This window comes from Rattus norvegicus, chromosome 1, assembly GCF_036323735.1.
Source record: "Rattus norvegicus strain BN/NHsdMcwi chromosome 1, GRCr8, whole genome shotgun sequence".
Classification (NCBI taxonomy): Eukaryota; Metazoa; Chordata; class Mammalia; order Rodentia; family Muridae; genus Rattus; species Rattus norvegicus.
Genome location: NC_086019.1, coordinates 22,563,505 through 22,586,523, shown reverse-complemented (window position 1 = coordinate 22,586,523; position 23,019 = coordinate 22,563,505). Strand labels below are relative to the sequence as shown.

The window sequence follows — 23,019 nt, the reverse complement described above, 5'->3', positions numbered from 1 at the left end:
AGACATCTGTGTGCCTCGATGTGGTTGTTGGGAAGTGAACCCAGGACCTCCGGATGAGCAGTTAATGCTCTTAACTGCCGAGCCATCTCCCCAGACACTGAATTCTGAATTTTTGATAGGTAACAAGATTAGAATTTAAAGTGAAAGCATTAGTTATTCTTATCAAAACCTTGAAACTGTCCCCTGACCTGATAGTTTACACTTCAGCATAGAGTTCAATTGGAACAGCATTGGGAAAACAGTAAAGCGCAGGTCGGTTGCATTGGAGACTGATAAGAAATCTTCCCACAAAACAGGAAGAAGCTGAGAATATACAAAGCTACCAGAGAAAAAAACTGAGCCTTAGCTTTATGTCAATTTCTGTGGCATCCAGACAGATTCTTCCATTGGTACCAAACATATTTCATGTGTTTATAATCTCCAATAATAGATACAATTTCTAGTAAACTACCTTTTTTCTTGAATCCTTACGTTTAGTGGAAGGGATACTTGCAAACATTTCATACTGAAGATGTCTATAGTTGTCACAAGTTAGCACCTTTCCTCTAGTTACAGACTATTCTAGACACTAGAATGACAGTCACATGCCTTTGCCCCCAAAGAGAACAGAGGTTGCAGGCTGGCAGCCTTTGCTCTGTGAACCTGAGGTGAACTTTACTTCCTTTTCTCCCCACAACAATGCAGCTGTGGTTTAATGTCAACAATGCTTGGACTCCAGATCGTTTTCTTTTCCCTGTGGGGAGCTCCACCCCTCCCCCACCCCACCCCTCACATATAGCTACATAGGAAAGCTGCCAAGACTCAGTATATTAAAGTTTTATTAAGACACTGACATTTCTCAGTATAGACACACCCACATCCTGTAGAAGAACTTCTTGTCTTTTACAATATTTAGAATGACCAAAAGCAGCCCGCAAACGTCCCTGCTCTGTAGTCATGCTAGAATTATAGCTTAGGAATGCATTTACCATCACCCTCTTCCTGTTACAAGCTTCTACACGAAGGGTAATCAGCTTAATTGTTTCAAAGTTCAAGTGCTAGTTCATCTGGCAGATAAGCATGTACCCACAGGACAGAAGTTACCCTGGCTAATAACACAGAAAAAGTCATGGAGGACCAAACTTCTCAGGGGAGTCATCTGCCTCATCGCATCACATCTCCTGAACACGCCGTCTCCCCTCATCTCCTGAACACATCTCCCCTCATCTCCTGAGCTCATGTCTCTCCGCAGCCTCCGTTTTAACAGTCCCAGAACACTTCAGATGCACTTTCCCCACAGACTCTGAGCCTTTACCTTCTTCCCACTGTCATCCTGTCTGCAGCTCTGGTTCTTGAAAACACTTTTAAAAAATTTCTGCCTGGTTCTTTCTCAGCAATGAAGGTACTGACTACACAGGCCATTTTCTTTGGAATTTACTTACGATCCTTAAGAAGTATGGGTGCCCACTAGCGGCAGACCACTGAACTGAGAACAGGACCCCCTTTGGGGAATTAGAGGAAGGATTGAAAGAGTTGAAGGAGCTTGCAACCCCATAAGAACAAACAATGCCAACCATCTAGAGCTTCCAGGGACTAAACTACTACCCAAAGATTATACATGGACTGACCCAGGGCTCCAACTGCATAGGTAGCAGAGAATAGCCTTATTGGGGCACCAGTGGAAGGGGAAGCCCTTGGTCCTGTCAAGGTTGGACCCCCCCAGAGCAGGGGAATATGGGGGGGTGGGGAGTAAGGATGGATAGAGGGAGAACATCTGTATGGAGGAGGGGAAGGGGATGGGGGCTTATGGACAGGAAACTGGGAGAGAGAATAACATTTGAAATGTAAATATAGAAATATATCAATTTAAAAAAAGAAATATGGACTCCCAAGGTATAGAAGTCAAATTTAGGATTTAAAGGGGATGCGTATCATTCTGCATAATAGTCCTTGTCAGAAAAAGTAGGATAAAGCCACCGTCACCTACAGGTAGCCTCTAAGAGCTGTAGCCTCTAAGAGCTTTAGACTCCAAATTAATTAATTAATATCTTTCATATTTCACCAACAGTTTCTACTCCTTAGGAACCCACTCACACATCTGCCGCTGTGGCCTGTTTCCTCAAGATTATAGGAACTGTAGTCAGTTCCTCTTTACAACTTTGGTGTCTAGCTCAGAGAATGGGAACCTATCCATTTAATGAAGCCCCACTAGGATGCTTCAAGCCGAGTGGGACATGTAACTAATAGTGTTATTATATACAGACATAGACATAGACATAGACATAGTCTGTGAGAAATTTCTGCAAAAGTGAAGCAAATATCCTGCTAACTGGTGACAAAGCTGTTCTATTACACATAAAACAAACCCAGGAAGACTGAGTAATACATAGGCAGACTGAGTACCTGGGGACTCAAGAATAACGTACTATGTTCCAAGGTTTCCTTTTAGCTCATATACCTCAGGCTTCATGAAGAAGCAACATGAAAATGCCAGAAAGGGATGGGGAGGGCAGGGAGTGGAAAACATGGCCCGCTCTCACCATCCAAAGGACAAAGCAGGACTCAGCAAAATCTACTCTGCACCAATGAAACACACAGAAGACCTACACACACACACACACACACACACACACACACACACACACACACACACACACACCAGGGAAGGGTGTGGCACCTACACTTCTACCTTCGGCAAGCTATGAATCGGGGCTCAGCTTTACAGCTCCACTGCCAGGGCGGGGCCAGTGAGGTCTGAGCAGTCTGAGAGTGTCATCCCATTCAGTGGGGATGAAGTTTTCTCCAGGATGTCAGCACCACCGGAGACCAGCCAGAAGCAGTAAGTGGTCCGGTTCACATCTCAGCCTGGGAGGCATCAGCAATGAACGAGCAGAGAGTTGAATCCCCACCTTGCGTACCTTCTCTCATCCCAGTATCAATGGAGGAGGTGGAATACTTCAGCTCCCAGACTGTAGGAAGGGAGCCGAGCCCCCAGTATTCCTGCAGGAATAACGTCAGAGGAGACTTACCCAGGATGCAGGGTGTTAAGACAGAATGCCTAAAATATCCAGGTTTTAATTTAAAACAGTCATCGGAAGCAGAAAAATAAGTTGAGGACAAGAAAAACCCACTATTGATAGAAACAAAGACTGATACAGGAAATGTGGACGAACCAAGGAGAACTGTCCAACTTCATCATAAAAATGCTCCAACCGGCAACCGCAAGCACACATGAAGCGAGCGAAGAATTTGATAGTCAATGGAATAACACTTCTCAGCAGATAGAAGACATAAAGAGGCAGGACACAAGTAACATTTTACAAATAAAACAATAGCTTAAGTATAAACCCACAGAGAACAGCAGCAGAATGGATACAATGAAAGGTAACATAAAGCCAAACAAAACCCTAGACAGACTGGCAGAAACCAAACGTGGAAAGAACAAACTGAGAGATACACGCACCAGAGCCTATGGGTAAAACAAAACACCACCTTCTGAGTTATCATGGCAATGTTGATTGCAAGTTTTATTACCTAAACATCTTTACAGATGACAAAAGGAATGATTATCCTAGGAAGGACATATGAAAATCTTTGGTAGGGTAATATTATATCAAAATGGACCCAGGAAACCTAAAATGTAACACAGCCTCTGGAGGATCACCGGTTGGAACAAGGGCAGAATCAATGCAGAGGGGAAATTACATCAGCGTGTCATTCGTTGTGTGCATAGTGAAGATGTTAAGTGAGGGGTGACACATTCTCTTCTTATCGACACAGCTTCAAATTGAAGAGCTAGGCCAGGTAAAGTCCTTCTTCCACTGGCCGGTCTCTTGTGCGAGGAAACACTCTTCTCGATGAAAAAATGTCACTTTGTAAATGCCAATAGTTCTCTGGGGTTTCACCCAAACGAAGCCTAATTTTAATGGCCTGAGAAAGCCATGCTCAGGGCTCTTTTTTGGTCTTCATTTATTTCTAGTGAAGAGAACTGGGACGCGTATTGGGAGAGCGTGCACATGTACACGTGTGTGAGTGTGAGTGTGTGTGTGTGTGTGTGTGTGTGCATGTGCAAGAGCATGTACATGTGCACTTGTTCAGGTGTATACAAATGTAGAGTCTGATTTTTTATAAAAGCTAGATACACTCAACTCACAAATTTTCCATCAAAGTCCAATTTTTGAAAGTCACTACACCTGAAGAGATCCGATCACAATTTGTTTTAAAAGCACAAGGCCAACTATTTGGTTATTGGCGGAGGAGAAAGAAAAGATAGAAATAGGACCTCACTGAATTAAAACTCAGTCTCTAGATAAAAATTAATCCAAGACAGTTTTCCCTTTTTCTTAATGGGTCATGAGCTACCCCAGTCCTTTACCTAGTTTTATTAACAATAGCACGATTCCAACATCAGGTCCCCAGACCATGTTCACTGCCCCTTGTCCCATAAGGGAGACCCAAGAGCACTTCTGGGTGTGAGGTGAAGTGTCTTTACTCCTAGCGCATTAGGAACACATCTAATTCTTAGACAGGAAATCTGCACGGCACAGGACAGGAACACTCTACAGACGTGTGGGGTTGTCGCACAGCCTGGAGACACCAGCACCACATGGGACTCCCAGTTTTAACTCCACTTTACAGCTTCCAAACATTGCAAAAGTGTAGAGGACTGTATAAAATATAAGACTCTTTCAAAAAGATCTATGGTGTTTTGTTTTTTTTTTTTTAATAAAAAACAATCAGTCTTCTTGGCTGAAGATTGGTAAGTGTGTTTTCAACCTCAGCAGTTCTGAAACTGACTCCTGTCGGTCCTGGTAGAAGCTGAGACCCGTGATGAGCTCAACGTCTGTGACCCGAGCTCTGTGCAATGCCAGCAACTCTTCAACCCATGCAGACTCCTGCTTTCCATGCTGGAAGGACAGAGGAGGAAGAACGGTCAGCAGAGAACACTCAGTCCGCATTCCCAATAAGGTCCCCTCTTCTCAGTTTATTTACTTAGGACATTTTAGGCTGGGAAATGACAGAAGACACAGGACCCATTTTAGGCATAATCCACTCTTTTGAGTAGCATATTTTCAAGTGTATACAATAGACATGACTGTTGAATTAGATAGACCAGAATTACAGGAAAGGAAGCAAACTGAGAACAGATGGGTACACACTGCATGGCTAAAAGAATACTCATTCCTAGAGGTTTCTGGTATTAAAAAAAATACCAGAAATGGGAACTATATAACACGGTAGAGAAAAAAACGTGGGGAAAATAGATTCAAGTTCTGGTCATGTGAATGTCCTATTAGAAATTTAACTTAACAAGTAAATGTGTACTCCTTTATCACATCTTCCAGGAGGGTATATTTATCTATTTAGTTATTAATTTTATTATTGAGATTTATTTACTTTTAATTTTTATATATATGGTGGGTTATTTTTTTCCTGAATGCATTATCTGTCCATAATGAAAAACAGGTGATCAGATCTCCTGAAACTAGAGTTATAGATGGCTGCTAGCTACCATGTAGGTGCTAAGACTCCAACCGAGGGCCGCTGAGTCATCTCTCCTGGCCTTGTGCCAGGGTGGTTTTAAAGATCAAGTACAAAGATGTGAGTAACTATATCACACCAATTCTGGCTACCCTAGGCATCTGTCATCTTTATGGTCCATGAAAATGGAGTTGAAAACACATAAAATCAATTTTCATTTCTGAAGAGGGTAAAGACCTAGATAATGTGTGATCAGAAAAGAACAAAAGGTAGACTTTCTAGTCAATGGAAGTAGAGATCATAGTTAAATCAGATAACGTGTATAGAAATGATACAGCCATCTGCTATAAGCATTTCTGAAAACGGCCATGGGAAAAGGGCAAAGACATGTATCAAAAAGGCCTCAGGGGCCAGAAGGATGGCTTGGCAGCGAATGGCCCTTGCTGCCAAACTTGGCTGCATGAATTTAATTCTCAGGGCAAAGGACAGGGAAGGAGGGAGCCAACTCTTGAAAGATGTTCTCTGAGATCCCCATGGCATTTGCCCACACACATGTGCGCGCACACACACATACATACACACACACACACACACACACACACACACACACACACACACACTTTATTAATAAATGTAATTGTTTTAAAATCTCCATGCACTCTTGGGACCAGAAAATAATAAACAGAGTTTTCCCATAAAAGCAGACCAGCAACCTCCCATTTGCTATCAAGCTTAAATTTCCTGCTGCCCAGTTCCCTCCCCACCACAACCCTTATTCTGGCTTTGGGAGGAGCAGCAGACACATGACTCCTGAACTCCTTATCAGCAGACAGTGTCCACTTGTTTCAACATTCTTAGGAATCGGGGAAGAGGACATACAACCAGGGTGTTTCTTCAGGCTAGCGCAACTAAGACTTAGTCATTCCTTCAGAGGGGAAGCAGAAGGATCCGTAACTGTGTAACAAGCTTTAAAATAACCCTCTTTCTGGCTCCCATGCAAGATTTAGTGTCTTTTATGCTGCCATTAAAGAACTGAATACAACGTTCCCATTAACAACTGGAGGGCACTCCTATTTGGAATGGCAGAGTAGAACAGCTTTGGGATGTCTGACTCAAGCCCCTAACAACATTTTGATGAAAGGATAAATGTGGGGCTGCCTCACCCCACTGGCATGTTGGTGCAGAATTCAGATGTGAAATCTGAAAAGCAGGAGTCATTTTTAGCTCATGTGGGACAAAGCCATGGACTAAGCAGAGTGGAACAGAAGAGGCGAACGGCCTGGGTCCCTCACAGCTCCACTGATCACAGTACCATGCCAAGGCATTACGCAGCTGACCCTGTCATAGCCGGCTCCTTCCTCGCTTCTCTGTACTGATGTTTCAGCTATTGCTCCAGAACAGATTTCCTGTTTAATACTTATTGCATCATTCTGGACAACTGATGTATATTTATTAGCAATTTAATATCTCAAGGAAAAGAATTGATGAAAAAATCAACAATGGTTCAAAAAAAAAAACCCTGATGGAATGGCAAATACTATAAGAAAGATCATAATAAAGTTAGACATAAAAGAACCATATTTAAATGCTTTCTGGCTATAGATTTAACACTAATTTATAATAGTGAGATTACAAGTCCAGCTTTGGGATCCAAGAAAATTCCTATCACGAATTAATCTAGACCTTAGCAACTAATCCACATTGGAAGTTTCCGGCCCAAGGACAAGGTGGTCTCCTACAAAAATGTGTCACTTTCAAAGATCAATGTAAGGGCCATTGAGAAGGGCTCTGAGTCGGTAAAGGCGCTTGTCACCAAGCCTGACAACCTGAGTTCAATCCCTAAATCCCACATGTTGGAAGAAGAGAATCTACTCCTCACACACATCCATGGGCCTCCAACATGCCTAATGCACAAAGGCAAGCATGTCCACAGACACACAGACACACACACACACACACACACACACACACACTCTTACACACACAGACAGACACACTTACACACACAGACACACACACGCATACGCGCACACGCACACACTCACACACAGACACACACACTCTTACACACTTTTACACACACAGACACACACACGCATACGCGCACACACACACACACTCTCTTACACACAGAGACAGACACACTTACATACACAGACACACACACATACGTGCACACACACACTCTTACACACAGAGACACAGACACACTAACACACACAGACACACACATACGCGCACACACACACACTCTTACACACAGACACAGACACACTCACACACACAGATACACACACAGACACACACACATACACACATACACACAGACACACACACACTCACACAGACACACACTTACATACACACTCACACACCACTCACACACACAGACACACACACACAGACTCACACACATACACACACAGACACACACATACACAGACAGACACACAGATACACACACACACACACACACACACACACACACACACACGCCCCATGCTCTCTCTAAGTAAACAATATAATGAAAAACAAGGCCCACATGTAACACCTTCAGGTAAAGCCCACGTACACTGAGGAGTTCTGTTTGTTCCAGACTGAGCAACGCAAGGCTCACACAGGTCAGTGTGCGAGGGAGGGAGGCAGGGAAGGTTACTTACTGTACAGCTCTCGATGTTATCAGGCCTGTGAGGCAAGAGGAAGGCTGAAGACTCTAAGGCTGTACACTTTAAGGGGCTCTCAGACAGCTGCTTGCAGCTGGTAAGCACAATGAAGAAGTGAGTGGGAATCAGATTTTCTTGACTGCGGATGACTCTGGTGTTTCTGTAAAATATGCGATATTTACTTTCATTAAGAAACATTTATCTTTCTTTTAATAATACTTCAGTACAGCCTGCTTTTACTAAGACACAGCTAAAGTTTACATCTAATTAAATAAGCATGTTATAAAGAGTTAAATAATTGTGATGCCTCGATACTTCAATCATTGATGCTAATAAGTAGAATGTTCAAGTAACTTTTCTATTAAAATTCGACTTTCTCCATTTCTATCTAAAGAATATTCAGATTATATATATACACATATATATACATATATTATATGAAATCTTTGAACACTTACAAACGTACAACCAATATTCTAACTCTAGATCAACATCAATGGTCTTCTCTCAGCCACACAATAATAGAGAATCGACCAAGGCCCCTCCTTCCCTTCAGAGAGGACATGTCGTGAATTCTCCATCCCTTTGACTGAATTTCTATTTTTATTCCCAATTGTAACTGAGAAAAAGAATCACAGACTAAGCACCACTCCTTGTTAAGGCTGGGACCTCTGCCTTTCCACCTGTGCTCATTTGCTGGGGAAAATGTAAGGCATCACTATTTTCCAAATGTGACCCCGTGTAGAGTCATAACTTGTAACATCCATTGAAAACAAGAGCTCTGGCTAAGGCCGTGAGGGGGGGAGAACATAATGTTTCTCTCACAACCTCCACAACGTGTCTTACAGGCCAGCTATGTTTAAAAAAAAAAAAGTCTGCTTCAATTGACACAGCTAAGCCGTCTGGGTGTGTTGCCAACCACCTTTAATCCTAGCACTCGGGTGGATCTCTGTGACTTCAAGGCCAGACTGGTCTACATGTCAAGTTCCAAGATAGCTAGGACTACATAGAGAAGCCCCGCTGCTAACAAGTGAACACACAAAAACCTAAAATAGTAGACGCGGTTTAAAAGTACATGTTTTACAAACTGACATGCTCCTAAGATGTAAAGCAATGAGAGAGTTCTCTGTGAGGGTCAAAAAAATCTCTGTAGAGTGTTCGGTGTCTGTCTTGTGGGCAGGAGCAGTTTTTCTTTAGAAAATGCTGCTAAGTTACTGCTTTAATAGAGATCAACCAGATTAAGGCACATAGCTCAGTGGTGGGTGCCTGTCTTCCTGTGGGAGATCCTGAGTTTGAATCCTGCCCCGTGCCTCTTTCCCACAAAAGAGTCAAAAGCATCAACCAGTTTCAGAATAGCCCCCTGTTTCATTTACCAGTTCCATCGACAGTTTCTTCATTTCTGATTTGGTACTGTGACGTTAACTCAAGGCCATCAGACTTATGGCTCTGCATTTACATGTCCCTTCTTCTTTTTTTTTTTTTCTTTTCTTTTTTTAGGAGCTGGGGACCGAACCCAGGGCCTTGCGCTTGCTAGGCAAGTGCTCTACCACTGAGCTAAATCCCCAACCCCTACTTACCCCTCCACTCAGCATGTCTGTCACCGTACCAGCACTGCTCTCAGTGTCTGCTCTAAGTGACCAACTAATAACTAAGCATCCCAGCACTGAGCCACACAGAGATCAGAGATTGGGGTCAGCATGTACACAGGACCCATGAACGGGGATACGTGACTTCTCTCATTGATAAAAACATCCAATTGAAACTGAGCATCATATCTATTATAGAGATCTCAGCCTCTGGGTGATGTGTCTCCTATGTACCAAGGAGTTGCTCTGTATAGAAAAGGGTCTGCTGACTAGATGGAAATCTCCCTCTACAGCTACGTTGAAGAGGATAAAATATGTTCTTACTGTTTCAGGATCTCTGAGGAATCATACCGTCCATCATAATCAAAGTCGAACACGGGGCCGCTGACAACATTGACGCCATTCCTTTCTTGGGCATACCTTCGCAGTACGGTGTCATGAAGGTATTGCCATATAACTGAAAGACGAGAGAAGATGCTGCAATTTCAAAAGATCGACACACCCCTCTGCTGTGCGGAACTGCCAAGCAGGGCAGAGCAGTGCTAGTCTTTGTGACAGCTGAAGACTAGGTCGAGATTGGCTTCAGTTTGGTGCCAAGCCCAGGATGTATGATTCACTTGGGCTTTCAGAAAGACTAAAAGGTAAGCATGGATTCAACACCATCTCTGTATTGGGAAATATGCACCGTAAGCTGTAGGGATAATGGCGGCGTGTCAACATTAAGCACTGAAGAGGCACAATGAATCAGACTCACTCCTCATAATTGAATTTGTCCTCTGAAAATATACATGTGTCATAGACAAAAATTCAAATAAAGTGTCCTTATAAGTGGCATATTTTATATTCTGTATCTTAAGTTTACATAGGAGTGCCTGTTTACCTTTTTAGGAATCAGATACTGAAATGGCCAAGAGGGCTATGAAATCTATTAATTTTTAAAATGAAAACAATTACCCAAACTTATTTAAATAAAGAACCCTACCGAAAGCTGATATCTTAGATTACTGGATTCACTATGTAGCTATAGAGAATATACCATATACTTTTTGCCAAAAATGCTTCTAACATATAAATACAAAGCAAAACATATACTAGAATAGATCTCTTAGTATTTATAGATTTGTGTGTGTGTGTTCAAGTACCTGAAGAGTACATTTGATAATTACACATTTAATCAAAACTATAAACTATATTATATTGACTAAATCTGCATATACTCAAGCCATCGTTAAAAGTTTTTACCTTGAAAACTCTGGTACATTGGCACTATGTTAGAAGTAAGCAAGGCTTCAGAATATATTTGACGTGAGACTCTGTTTAGTCCTGTAAGGAAAAAAAGAAAATGACTCTTTTCATGCGGCATGAAGAATGTTTTTGCAATTTCTTGGGGTGGAGAGTTAGCTGAGAGTCAGCCGAAGCCTGTAAAACCTGCCCAGGTCCTAGCAGACAGTAAATGCAATACACTTGCCCAAGTTCCTTAGAAAAATAAAAATATAACCTCATTTCTTTGTGTTGATCATTTGTCAAAGAAACAGAAATGTTAATGAGAACCATACCCTTTCAGACTTTTACCTTATTTCTTTTATTTTAGCTGACAGAGTATTGTGTTTACAAACTCTTCAAACCTTTTTTTTACAGCCAAAGGAATAAAGTTCAGAAGTTCTGGCTTCAGCACAACACCTACCACCTAGAGAAAACAAGCCAGGAGTCTGTCCCAGCATGCCTCACAAGGCTTCTTTGTGTAAACTGAGCTAGGACTTGCTCTCTTGCAGTCCAATGCCCAAGTGTTGTCTGTAGGCACTTATTTTGGGCTGGACTAGAAGCTGAGGGCTTGGGCACCTGGGGCCTTTTGATTTTTGCCTTTAAGGCTGGCCTTAAAAAGCCTTCTTGTTAAGGATCTGGGTGGGCCTCAGTGGGAGAGGATGTGCTCAGTCCTGCTGTGAACTGATGACGCAGGGCAGGCTGGTACCCAAGGGGGGACTTCCCTTCTCTGAGGAGAAGAGGAGGGAGTCAGGGGGAGGGTTTTGTGAAGGTGGGACCGGAAGGAGAGGAGGGGGTTGAGTTACCTCCTTCCTAAGACCTGGATACAGTCTTTTACTTCCTAGTTTTCATGCAAATGCAGGGAAAAGACAGTCTTCTACCTGAAGCATTTGCATAATAAAGCCAATAACTCCCCAAACACACAGCATACAATAAATCAGACATTCAGGCCTCAGAAAAATGTAATGTTTCCCTAGTTATGTTCCTAATGTATCATTTTCACTAATCGATACAAAAACGGCTCTACACGAGGCCACCAACTACACGGAAGATGTTTCTCGCTAATATACTTTATTACTTTCATTATTGCTATCATTAATTTGGTGCTGACACTTGGCCCAGGGACTCCTACATGCAGGAGAGTTCTCTAGCAGTAAGCCACACCCGCAGTCCCACGAGAGAGTCATAAGGAGGCAAAGAGAAAAGCTGGGGTGAGGGAAAAGACGTGGGGCTGAGGTACTTACTTGGCGGTGTAAGGAACCCATAACTGAGCTTAGAAGTGCTTTTATAATAGGAACATTTATGCATGGGACTAAGGGGAATCCGAAGGTCCTGGTACAAACAGTTGGAAAAGTCATCTGTGGAGAACTGGTCCTGAGGAACAAATGGTGAAGAGTCAGCTGGTATCGGGCATGGAGCGGAGACTGAAGCTAATGAATTAGAAGCAAGCTGCATTGCCCGGGGCCAGAGTCACAACACTCTCCCATTTCCCATCGGTCTGTGGGTCTTTTCTATCTAAAGCACAGACACATTCTATAATGGGAAGACAACTTATCCCTCTATGCAAGTGTCTTCTGCAGGGACGGTTATGGTTTGTTTCAACAGTTTTAAACACTGCATGAGATAAAGAAAAGTCAATTTCTAGGAAACCTTCTCCATCTTCCAAATCTAAAAATACAGCCAAAAATATCTGAGAAAGAGAAAGAGGGGGGGAGAGAGGGGGAAGGGAAGGGAAGAGGGGGAGCTCAACCCCAAGGCAAAGCTCTCAGGGGTTGTAGTGAAAGTAACTTCACATAGCTTTGCTTGGATAAGAAAACCAGAATCAAACACAATCAATAGCCATCAATAAATAAATGCCTGTGCACAGGAAACATGGGGAACACCACATACTGCAGAGGGAAGAAACTGACTGAAGGGAATCTTTAAACATTTTTTTTAAAACACTCAAGAAATTTTGCACAAATGTGAATGTCATAAAAATGAGCATTTTAATAGGAACTATATATATACGTGCCCACCCCTATCTTTTTCTCTGGGACTCGCAGAGAGGACCAGCATTAAGTTTATTTATTAAGTCTAACTGCTTCCTTCGGTGGAGCTCTCATCAATCCCCTTGCAATCCCTAAGGGCATCTCTATGGCTCGCCAACCGCCCATGCTTCCTTTACCATTCTCCTTCCATTTAAGCACCATGGGGATGGAGTGAGGGAGGAGGCTGACTTATTCTGGTATAGCTGTCCATGATCTTTCAAGATCCCACTTCTCTGTTGTTGGCAGGAGCAGAAGCAGGGTGGGAAATGCCTGCTGGTCCTTCTGTGCTGAGGTCCTCAGGTGAGGGGCAGTGACTGGATTGAGCTCTCAGGGCTCTCCGTAAACTTGGTCACTTGGAGACCACCCATGTGCTCAGATAGCCATCCCTTCCTTTCAAAAAGAGCAATTGTGACTTAATGCCAATCTGATTCCTAGGATTATAAATCAGAGTCACACAATATTAAAAATGGGGGGGGAGGGTAGCCGTGTGGGGTGGCACAAGCCTTTAATCCCAGCACCCAGGAGGCAGAGGTAGGCAGATCTCTAAGCTCGAGACCAGCCTGGTCTACACAGTGAGTTGCGGGACAGCCAGAGAAGTCCTGTCTTGAAAAATCAAATAACGAGGAGGGGGGTAAAGGAAATCAGCTACTGAGAAGTTTAGTCGGAGCCTCACAGCCACACAGACAGATGGTGGCCGAACTAAAACTGCGCCCTAACTTCTGACTTCCTCTCCTCCATCAGGAATGGGTAGCAGATTAACAGCGGTAAACCGCTTTCAACGCAGCGCAAGACAGGACAGATACTTGCATTACTGAGAAAGGTGTAAGACGTCCACAGGGGCATGAGGAGGTCCAGGCTGTACCCAGTCAAAAACTGTTGCTGATGGAGCAGACAGACGCGGTGCTGCTTCTGCAGATTCCGGGGCCTCCCGTTGGGCACAGTCATAGAGTAAACATCCTCTACTTGGATCATAAAGGGAAAATGAGACCACACTTTATGTTGTAACACTCTCCTCTGTTGAGGCACACAGAGAAATCCTCTTTTAACCATAAACCCATCGCCAATGCTTCAGGGTACAGAACCACACATAAGTGCGAGCCCATGAAACTTCGCCTTTTCTACTGAGATATCGATGTTATGTTTTAAGAGAAAAAGTATCACAAGAGAATACTACCTTGAATTACCATATAGTCTTGTTAACCAGGACTTAAATAAATAAATAAAAACAAACAAATAAATATTATGTTTTGAGACAAAGTCTCAGGTTCGCCCAGGTTGGTACCGAAGTGAGGGTGTAGCCAGGGCTTCTGCTTCTGCCTCCTGAGGGCTGGCATTACAGGTGTGTGGCAGCATGCCTAATTCTCTGTGGCACTGGAGGACTGAACCCAGGACTTTATGCGTTCATGGTCGACTCATTTAACTGCATCACGAGTCCCTGAAATTCCTTAATACCATTTTAATCACCCTTCACTGAGTGACTGGTGAGGGAAGAAGGCACCGGGGCTGGTTAGAAGGCAAAGGCTAGGGACAACTGGCAGATAATGACGTCACTGTAGACAATGGCTTAATGCCCTTTCTCTAAGGGTCAGGTGCTTTGCAGAACGGTTTCCAACTTATTTCCTACATCTCCTTAAGAAGTATTTCACAGAGGAGGTGACAGAGGCTTGAGAGGAATAAACAGTTCCCCCACCACGTTGCTCCTGAGCCCGCAAACTCAGTCCTGCCATGGTCTTAAGGCATCAGTCTTTATCATATACTGTGCCACCTTGCGGATAAAAGACTACCCCAATCCCAACAGTTACAAGACCAGCTCGAGGCAGCTTAATGTAGAATTCATCTCTCTGTTCTAGCAAGGAGAAAGCATCAGTCAAATCATCTAAAGACCAGAGATTGGACCAAAGCATCTCTGAGCATCCAAGTCACAATTAGAAAATACTGCATCTGCTGTCTACAAAGTCATAGCTTTCATTGGAAAGCTATGAGAAAAGGATAAATAAAAAATAAGTTGATTTTAAAAAAATGTATGAGGAAGTAACTTTAGATAGATAAATCAATCTGTAATTTGTTAGAATTAATTTTAAAACAAGGGGACAGGAATTTCCCAGGTATTTTAAATGGAAATCTAAGCTTTCTCATAAACCTATGAAAATCTTTAAAATTTCAAAACACTTTCAGCATGTGCAGAAAAGACATGGCTTTCACAGAACAGCGTGTTCAACCTCCTCAGTGTAAGACAACATTTCTTGCCTTATGGATAAAATGCTGGACTATTTGGCAGAGAAAACTTTAATTCATCAGACGGCTCCGTGTTTTTTGAGTCTTTGTAAAGAACGCCCCACACCCACCCAACAACTCTCTGAAGCTTGCACAGAGAAGGACCTGCCTCCACGGTTCAGGTCTGAGTGTAACATGCCTTACCAGCATCCGTGGTCAGATTGAACTGCTTCTCGAAGTCCATGATCGGCACAATCTAAAAGAGGTGTATGAAAAGATTTTTAAGGAGTGCGAGCTAGCACATGGTTTGGTTCTGTACTGCATCATTTCTGTAGCTTAACTCATCCACGAGGAAACAGAAAGAAATGTACAAAATATCGTGTGAGACGCTTTCCTCCTTTGACAGGGGGGTGAAAGAGGAGAAGCAACAGTGGCCGTGAGATAAAATTACCCGTGGCAACTGAAACTGTAAATCCGGGTGCTTTACTATCTGATCTCTATTCCAAGTCTGAACCAAAGGGAAACAGAAGAGGACGCACAAAATAAGCTCTAACTACTAACTGCATGGGTCCTGTCACTGGGCTCATAGATCACTGGGTACTTTTACATTCTTATGACGGCCAAGGTATTATCACTAAGAGTAGGACAGTTACCCCTAATGAAAATGGAACCGTGCGTTATATTCATTTGAACAACAAGGACAACAAAAAACCACACACACACACACACACACACACACACACACATATACACACACACACACACGTGTTTCTCCTAAAGTTGCACTAGGTTGGGGGTTGGGCCTTATTTTAGAGAAGGAACATTCAGTTACATAGGTTTACTCTGCTCAAAGGATCCTCTACAGTTCAGCCCACCTGTACTCAAGGAGTCATAATAACCAGAGATTAAAAATTCGGAAGGTAAATGGGGGGGAGGTGATGTCTAAGAAATGGTCTACATGTGTTCCTTAGATGTAAAAGTAAGCGTACACATGCTTAATAAATGTGTTACATTAACTTCTATCCAACTTCTACATTTTAATTTCATCTTAGCTTTTTCTATAATACATTCTACAGAGAGAGAGAGAGAGAGAGAGAGAGAGAGAGAGAGAGAGAGGAAGAAGGAGGAAAAGGAAGAGGAGGAGGAGGAAGATGAGGAAAAAGAGGGAGAGGGAAAGGGGAGGGGGAGGAGAGAGATGCACACTCTCTCTCTCTCTCACACACACACACACATGAACACGCACACACACATGTACATTAAGCTTCGCAGCTATACTCACCGAGGGGTCACATGTGCAGCCGAGGTCACTGGACACTGATTTGATTGGACACTGGGACAGGAAGCTCTCTTCTTTGGGATGACTTGGGGTATAAATGGGTTTCTTTAGAAGATGGTTGAGACTGCCGTGACTTCCATTATTAGGAGCTGGGATCAAACCCAATAAATCTGCATAGTCCCAAGAAAGGTAAAGAGTTAACCAGACATTTCAAGACCAAATAAATTGATGTGTACAGCGAGTTTCATTTTATTGTTTTAAATGTATTTAATTCTCTTTATTTTTAACTAGAATGAAGATAGGCTGTGCTTGGCTTCAAACTATAGGAACCTGTGATTCTTCACCCATATATATTTATTTTATTGTAATTATTCTATAAAAACTATACATGTGTGTGCATGCACGTGCATGCATTTGAGTGTAGGTGTCTGTGGAGGCCAGAAGAGTGTGTTGGATCCCCTGCAGCTCATGTTAGAGGCTGTTTCTCTGTCAGCCATCTTTATGGTGGTACTAGGAATGGAACCTGAGTCTCTGGAAGAACTAGAGAGCCATCTCTCCACCCACAGTGTTCTGATACCCGCACAAGTGCTATGCCACCAAAATTCCTGAACCTTTCATTTATTCAACATTGGTTTTAACCAGATGGTTGGCATGCCCCATGCCGTTAATCCCAGCACGTGGAGGCAGAGACAGGCAGATCTCTGAATTCAAGACTAGCTTGATCTATACAGTGAGTTCTAGGACAACCAGGGCTAAAAAAGCACAAAAAGATCATATTTATTTTTAATCATATGTATATGTGGGTCTATGTAAGTATGTCCATGTGAGTGCTGGTGACAACAGAGGCCAATGTCCACTTGTCCCACAAGAGCTAGTGTTATAGCTGGTTCTAAGTCACCTAACATTGATGCTGGCAACCAAGCTCAGGTCTTCCGTAAGAACATCCATCTCACTCCCATCAGAATGGCTATTCACACTTACCACACATTAAGTTATAGACCTCGATATTTTCAAAGGAGTCAACCTCAGCACCGTGCTTGAAGGCAGGTCCATAGCCAATGAAGAGAGCCTGAATTCACCAGATATAAAAAAAAGATTATCAGCTTAATTCAGTTATGCATGCAGCTGGTCAAATTTTTATATGGTCTGCATTGCACACACACACACACACACACACACACACATACACACACACACATATAGTTACCTATGTAAGATAAGAAGGGAACCACCATGCCTAGTGGGCTTCCTTGGGCATTGTTTAATTTTCATTGTGTATAAAGATACCTAGAATATTTCTTTTACTTTTACTATAATCGTTGGCTTGATAATCAGAACAGAGTGAATGATGAAGTCATTTTATCATCCACGGCTTCTGAATCCATATTTATGATGGAATTCTGCATTTTGGATGTTCTTTTCTTTTCATAAAAGGAGATTCGTTGTTTATTTTTTATTTGTGCTTCTGTGTATGCGTCTATGTGACTATATGACACATGTGTGTCGGGACATTCACAGAGGCCAGAGAGGGCATCCCATCCCCCACAGCTGGAGTTTAAACTCACACTGCTTACCTCACAGAGTGCTATGGGGAAACCTTTTGATTATGATTACAACTATATTCAGAAGAAAGTTTAAAATGCTAGGCAAATGCCAGGCGGTACCTCCTCTTTTCAGATCATGAATGTGATCACCTGAAATCACTGATGTTTACCATGAGTCAAAATAGTTCATAGAGCACAGATATATTCAAAATTATCATTAGACACTTAGGAAGGTGGCCAATAAATTATACACCCAGAGAAGCATGAATACAAAGTCCCAGCAGACTCTAATTCCTCACAAATGACCAAAGCTCAGTAACTCTTCCCCTACACATTCGGTTTCTTCTTGTAAGACTTGGATTTTTTTAATCTGGCTTTCTTCAGAAAAGCCATCGGTGGAGTATAAAAGGTTTACTCACTTGCATGTTTGAAAACAGGTTGTCAGAGCCATGAAATCCACTTCCACAATATTTCCTTTCTGACGGATTCCTGAATTTCGAAATATATAAATTAGTAATATGATTCCAATCATTGGACAAAACTTCAGCTGCACTGCTATCTTCATTCATAAAGAACAAGTGGCTATTGTTAAATCAGCATAAACTAAAGTCACCTTGCTTCGAAACTCCTGGGTACAATTCTTTACACTGTTCTGCATGGAGCCGATCCATTCATAAAACAACAGACCGAGGTGACCAAGCCTTAGCACAGAGATAGAAGGGTCTTGGAACGCTGACTATGATTTTTAAGAAGGCATTAATCTTCACTCCACTTGGCTTCAACTTCTCGTCTAGGTCATTTGTAAAACCTCAATAATGATGGGTTTATATTAATACTCAGATGTAGTATTTTGTCTTTGTTGGAGGCACTGGGGATTGAACCCGGAGCCTTATAAGTGCTAGACAAGCACTTTATCACTGAGTTGTATGCTCAGCCCCTCATATATAGCATTTAGTCAGCATATGCTAAACCTCCTGAGAGGAACGACTGGCCCATTATGCATCTTCTGGACTAAATACCTCACTCTACGATAGGGGGAAGAGGGTAACTGTTGACTGAATTGTTTTGCTGCTTCGAGCATTATTCGGCAGCGACAGCTGCCACAATTAATGGTTTTGTGGGTGATTACCAAAATAATGTAATGGTCAAGTTCTGAGATATGAATATGTGTAACCAAGATGCGAGCTTGTTAAAGAGTGCTCTCTCAACTGTGAGAAATAACTACTGTATGGAAGAGTGGTGGTGGTGTGACCAATGCATTAATGTCATCGTTAGAAGCCACCGTGAGCAGCCAGAGCAAGGACCTCAGTCAGAGTTGATTGTGCACCCCCAGGAGATGTTAGGTAACACCTGTAAACCTTCCAGACTTGCGTAAACCGAGACCGAATGCTAAAACCACGTGCAGGGTCCTACAATGAACTGAGCAGCTCACGGTGACAAGAATTACCCAATTCGACACGTTCAGAGTTTAGAGTTGGAGTGAAGAACACCCTACATGTACAGTTAGGAAGGGGTAAGTCCTCCCCGCAGTGGCTACTACATAAGGATGCATACGCCCAGAATGTCGTCATAACTTACAAGGCAAGTTGCCATTGAGGGTCCAGATAGAAGGTCAGTGGCTCAATCCTGTCATTTTTAGCAAAGTGTAAGCGCTTGGGTAAGAAGTGTTTCAGATAAGGCCGGAAGTGCTGGTTTGTTTCCCGGCACTGACAGAGCAAAAGGCAAACAAAATGGAACCATTATTCTTACATCATCTGGGGCATAAATGTCTCGAAAACCCCTTAACTTCAGGTAGACTTGACGCACAAATATTTTACCAGCCTGACTGGAAGACACAGGTACAGCTAGGAAACTAATAGTTCTTATTGTTGTGGAATTTGAGTGGTCACTGGAACCTTTACTGGGAATTATAATGACTACTGAGCAAAAGACCTAGGATTCTTAGAGTATCACTGGGTTACAGTGGGGTTACAACTAACGTCCTTATTTCACATGCCTGTTAAATGCAGCTATGCAAAATTCTTCAATACTTAAATGGTATAAAATATTAAACATATATATTTATATATATATAAAATATGCCCGCTACAAAATGCCCGCAAGATTATGACATTATGTCTGCCTGTCCGTACTCAAAATATGTCATATACAATATGTCGCAAATCCATATAAACATGCATTTCCTTGCATATATAGGCAAACTAGGACAAAGATATATTTTTAAAGTAGATATTTTAAAATAGATATTTAGTATAAACCAAATCAAAACCAAGATGCAGCACAGTAGGATACCATGACCTACATTATACATATATAATTATATATATATATATATGACTAAGAATAGCAATAACTAAATAATGAAAAGTTAAGATACTCACAGAAAGATTTTTTGCAAGGGCTTCATAGTTAACTGAAGGGACAAACAAAAGAATTAAAGCTAATGACACGCTATATTAAAAGTACAGACAACACAAGATGCCCAGCATTGTACTGTTACAATCAAACTTACCAATGCAATATCACAGTGCAGTTTTCTCTCATTTTTTTTGAAACAGGCTCTCAAAGACTGGCCTCAAACTCGTTGTGTAGTGAGGATGTCTTGGAACTTCTAATCCTCCTACCCGCAACTCTGGGACTGCAGGCATGTGCCATTACACCCAATTTCTGTGGTACTGGGGGTCAAACGCAGGGTTTCCTGCAAGCTAAGCAAGTTCTCTGTGGAAGGAGCTACACCCGCAGCCCCAAAGCTGATTCCTAACTGTTACGTCAGTGCATGGCCACTAAAAAGAGCAGACAAGTCCTTAGGTACCGCTCTGTCCCATGGCCAAGACACAGTGTAACACTGCTGTATAAAAGGGAAACTAATATTGTCTATCAACCATCCATCCATCTGTGTAACCGTATGCTTGCCCGCTCATCCGCCTGACTTTTCAGCGGCTGGTCCAGCCATGCAGATCTAGCATAACTTCTCTGCATAATAATAAAAATATGTGTTTCTGATACATTACAGAAAGTACTTAGGAAGACGTGTTCCAAACTTAGCAAGCTGTCTCTGAAGAGAAGAAATGAGCTGTGGTGTAGAGAAGGAGATGGGATTTTCAAATGAAACAGACACAAAGGGGAAGGCAGATAGATTAGTGTAGACGCTGGATCTAGCGGGAAGTTCATTAGACTGTCTGGTGTGGTTTGTGCTACATAGCCGCAGCTCTCTAGCTTTCTAAAAGTCCCTTTTGTTCTGTGTTTAGTTACATACATTTGAGAAAATTACCTATACCAAAAAATCCACATGTCTGTATACAGATAGATTGAGACACAGCTTTTGCTTTAATTTGGGAGATCTGGAGTCCTGACTGGAACAATGTGGCTAAGGCCGAACCACATGCCAAACACCACTCAGTCTGTAGTCAACCTCGACCACCCTGTGCGAAATGTCACCCAGGAATGTCACTCGACACACTCCAACAGGTTATTAGCCAGGCACCGTGTGCCTCAGAATCTGTGAAAAATGTTTCCAGGACCTTCCTTGGATACTGCCATTCTCAGATGGCCACATCCCTACAAAGTCACGCAGTCTTTGTATGTAACTCACATGATCTCCTGTGTGTTTTAACTCATCCCTGAATTACTATAATGCCCAACGAAAAGGAAGTGAGCTGCAGATGACTATAGAACTCTATTATTTAGAGGATAACGGCGGCAAAATATTCAACCATCTTTATAGAAATTAATTTCATTGCAGAACCCAAACTTAACCCAGTTTTGAAAATTCAGACACATTTATATTCCCATCGCACAACGATATCAAAACTGATTGTAACAAAAAGATAAGCAAAGATGGAAATCAGAAAAGGGCCATGGAGATCAGAGACAATCATGATGTGAGCTTGGTGTGCAAAGAAATCAACTTAAAAATGTGTTGGTGGTTTGTGCTCCAATGTGGTTGAAAAAGAAGATGAAATTGCTAGTCTCCCTCTCTGTGTAAAAGGTGCTATTGCTTTGGGAAATTGTTTCTTAGTAAAGAAATTGTTTGCCTACGGCGTGAATAATTTCTGCTGCATCCCTCTTCGTAACAATAATATTCTAAAATGGTGGTTATTGTAATGGAATGCCATTATTTAATGTTTAAAAATATAGTTGAAATGTTCTCATGAACAGTGTATAAAATTTAATAAGCACACTATATACTATAATATGAAATTATATTAAGATCATCAAATAGTGTCTGGTCCGAAAATATATAGTTGGTGAATGGTTACCCTATCTTCACTCCAATGATGGTCCATACAGAACATGTGTGGAGACTTCATCATGCTTTCCTATGGCTGACGTGTATGGATATATGGATACATTCTCTCTAGTGATATCTCGAGTTAGCACATAGCTTCACTCACACGAATAGTATGTCTCCGGAACCTCGGTGGGTCTCAATCGAGCAGCAGGTCCATACACAACCTTGACATTGTTCACATCCCCCAGGTACTTATTCAGGTACACGTACTTCTTACAACTGCCTTGTTCCATGCCTGGAAGAATTAAATCACAAGCCATGTTGTAATGTGACTGAAGAAAATAACACGTAAAGCATAATTTCTTTCACTTCCAGTATCAGTTGTTGTCTCTTTTTTCTTATTGAGAAACCCATCACATACACCAGGCTGCCCTTGAGCTCACAGAGATCTGCCCACCTCGGCCACCTGACGCCTCCAGGATTTAACCAATTATCTAGACACACAGAATTTGGTACTCATATTAGTTGATCTTCTGATAAGACACAAACTTTCAGCTAGGTGTACATTTTCTCTATATTTCTTTTTAAAATGTTTATTATTTTATGTATGCAAATGTGCATGTGCCTACATGAGTGTGCATTTCTACATACATATATGCACACACATATATGTGTGTGTATGAATGTGTGTGTGTGTGTCATATATACATATGACATGTGTGCAGGTACCCACAGACAACCAGAGGATACAGATC

General features: G+C 42.2%; 1 protein-coding gene across 3 annotated transcripts in view; it reads right to left on the bottom strand.

Annotated features, from left to right (window-relative positions):
- Window positions 1–3,479: 3,479 nt before the first annotated feature.
- Window positions 3,480–23,019, bottom strand: part of Enpp1 (ectonucleotide pyrophosphatase/phosphodiesterase 1) — a 64,994-nt gene continuing 45,454 nt past the window's right edge. For 2 of the 3 annotated variants that reach the window (NM_053535.2, XM_039092963.2), the window contains 13 exons: window positions 22,428–22,559; window positions 20,415–20,446; window positions 19,612–19,739; window positions 18,453–18,522; window positions 17,471–17,558; window positions 16,493–16,659; window positions 15,418–15,469; window positions 13,807–13,961; window positions 12,214–12,343; window positions 10,952–11,032; window positions 10,034–10,166; window positions 8,121–8,283; window positions 3,480–4,886 (listed from right to left, as the gene is read on the bottom strand). In NM_053535.2, the coding sequence (NP_445987.2) occupies window positions 4,716–4,886; window positions 8,121–8,283; window positions 10,034–10,166; window positions 10,952–11,032; window positions 12,214–12,343; window positions 13,807–13,961; window positions 15,418–15,469; window positions 16,493–16,659; window positions 17,471–17,558; window positions 18,453–18,522; window positions 19,612–19,739; window positions 20,415–20,446; window positions 22,428–22,559 (1,502 nt within the window). In that variant the 3' untranslated portion in view covers window positions 3,480–4,715. The remainder of the gene's footprint in view (window positions 4,887–8,120; window positions 8,284–10,033; window positions 10,167–10,951; window positions 11,033–12,213; window positions 12,344–13,806; window positions 13,962–15,417; window positions 15,470–16,492; window positions 16,660–17,470; window positions 17,559–18,452; window positions 18,523–19,611; window positions 19,740–20,414; window positions 20,447–22,427; window positions 22,560–23,019) is intronic. The other variant, XM_006227692.4, reaches the window with a different exon arrangement.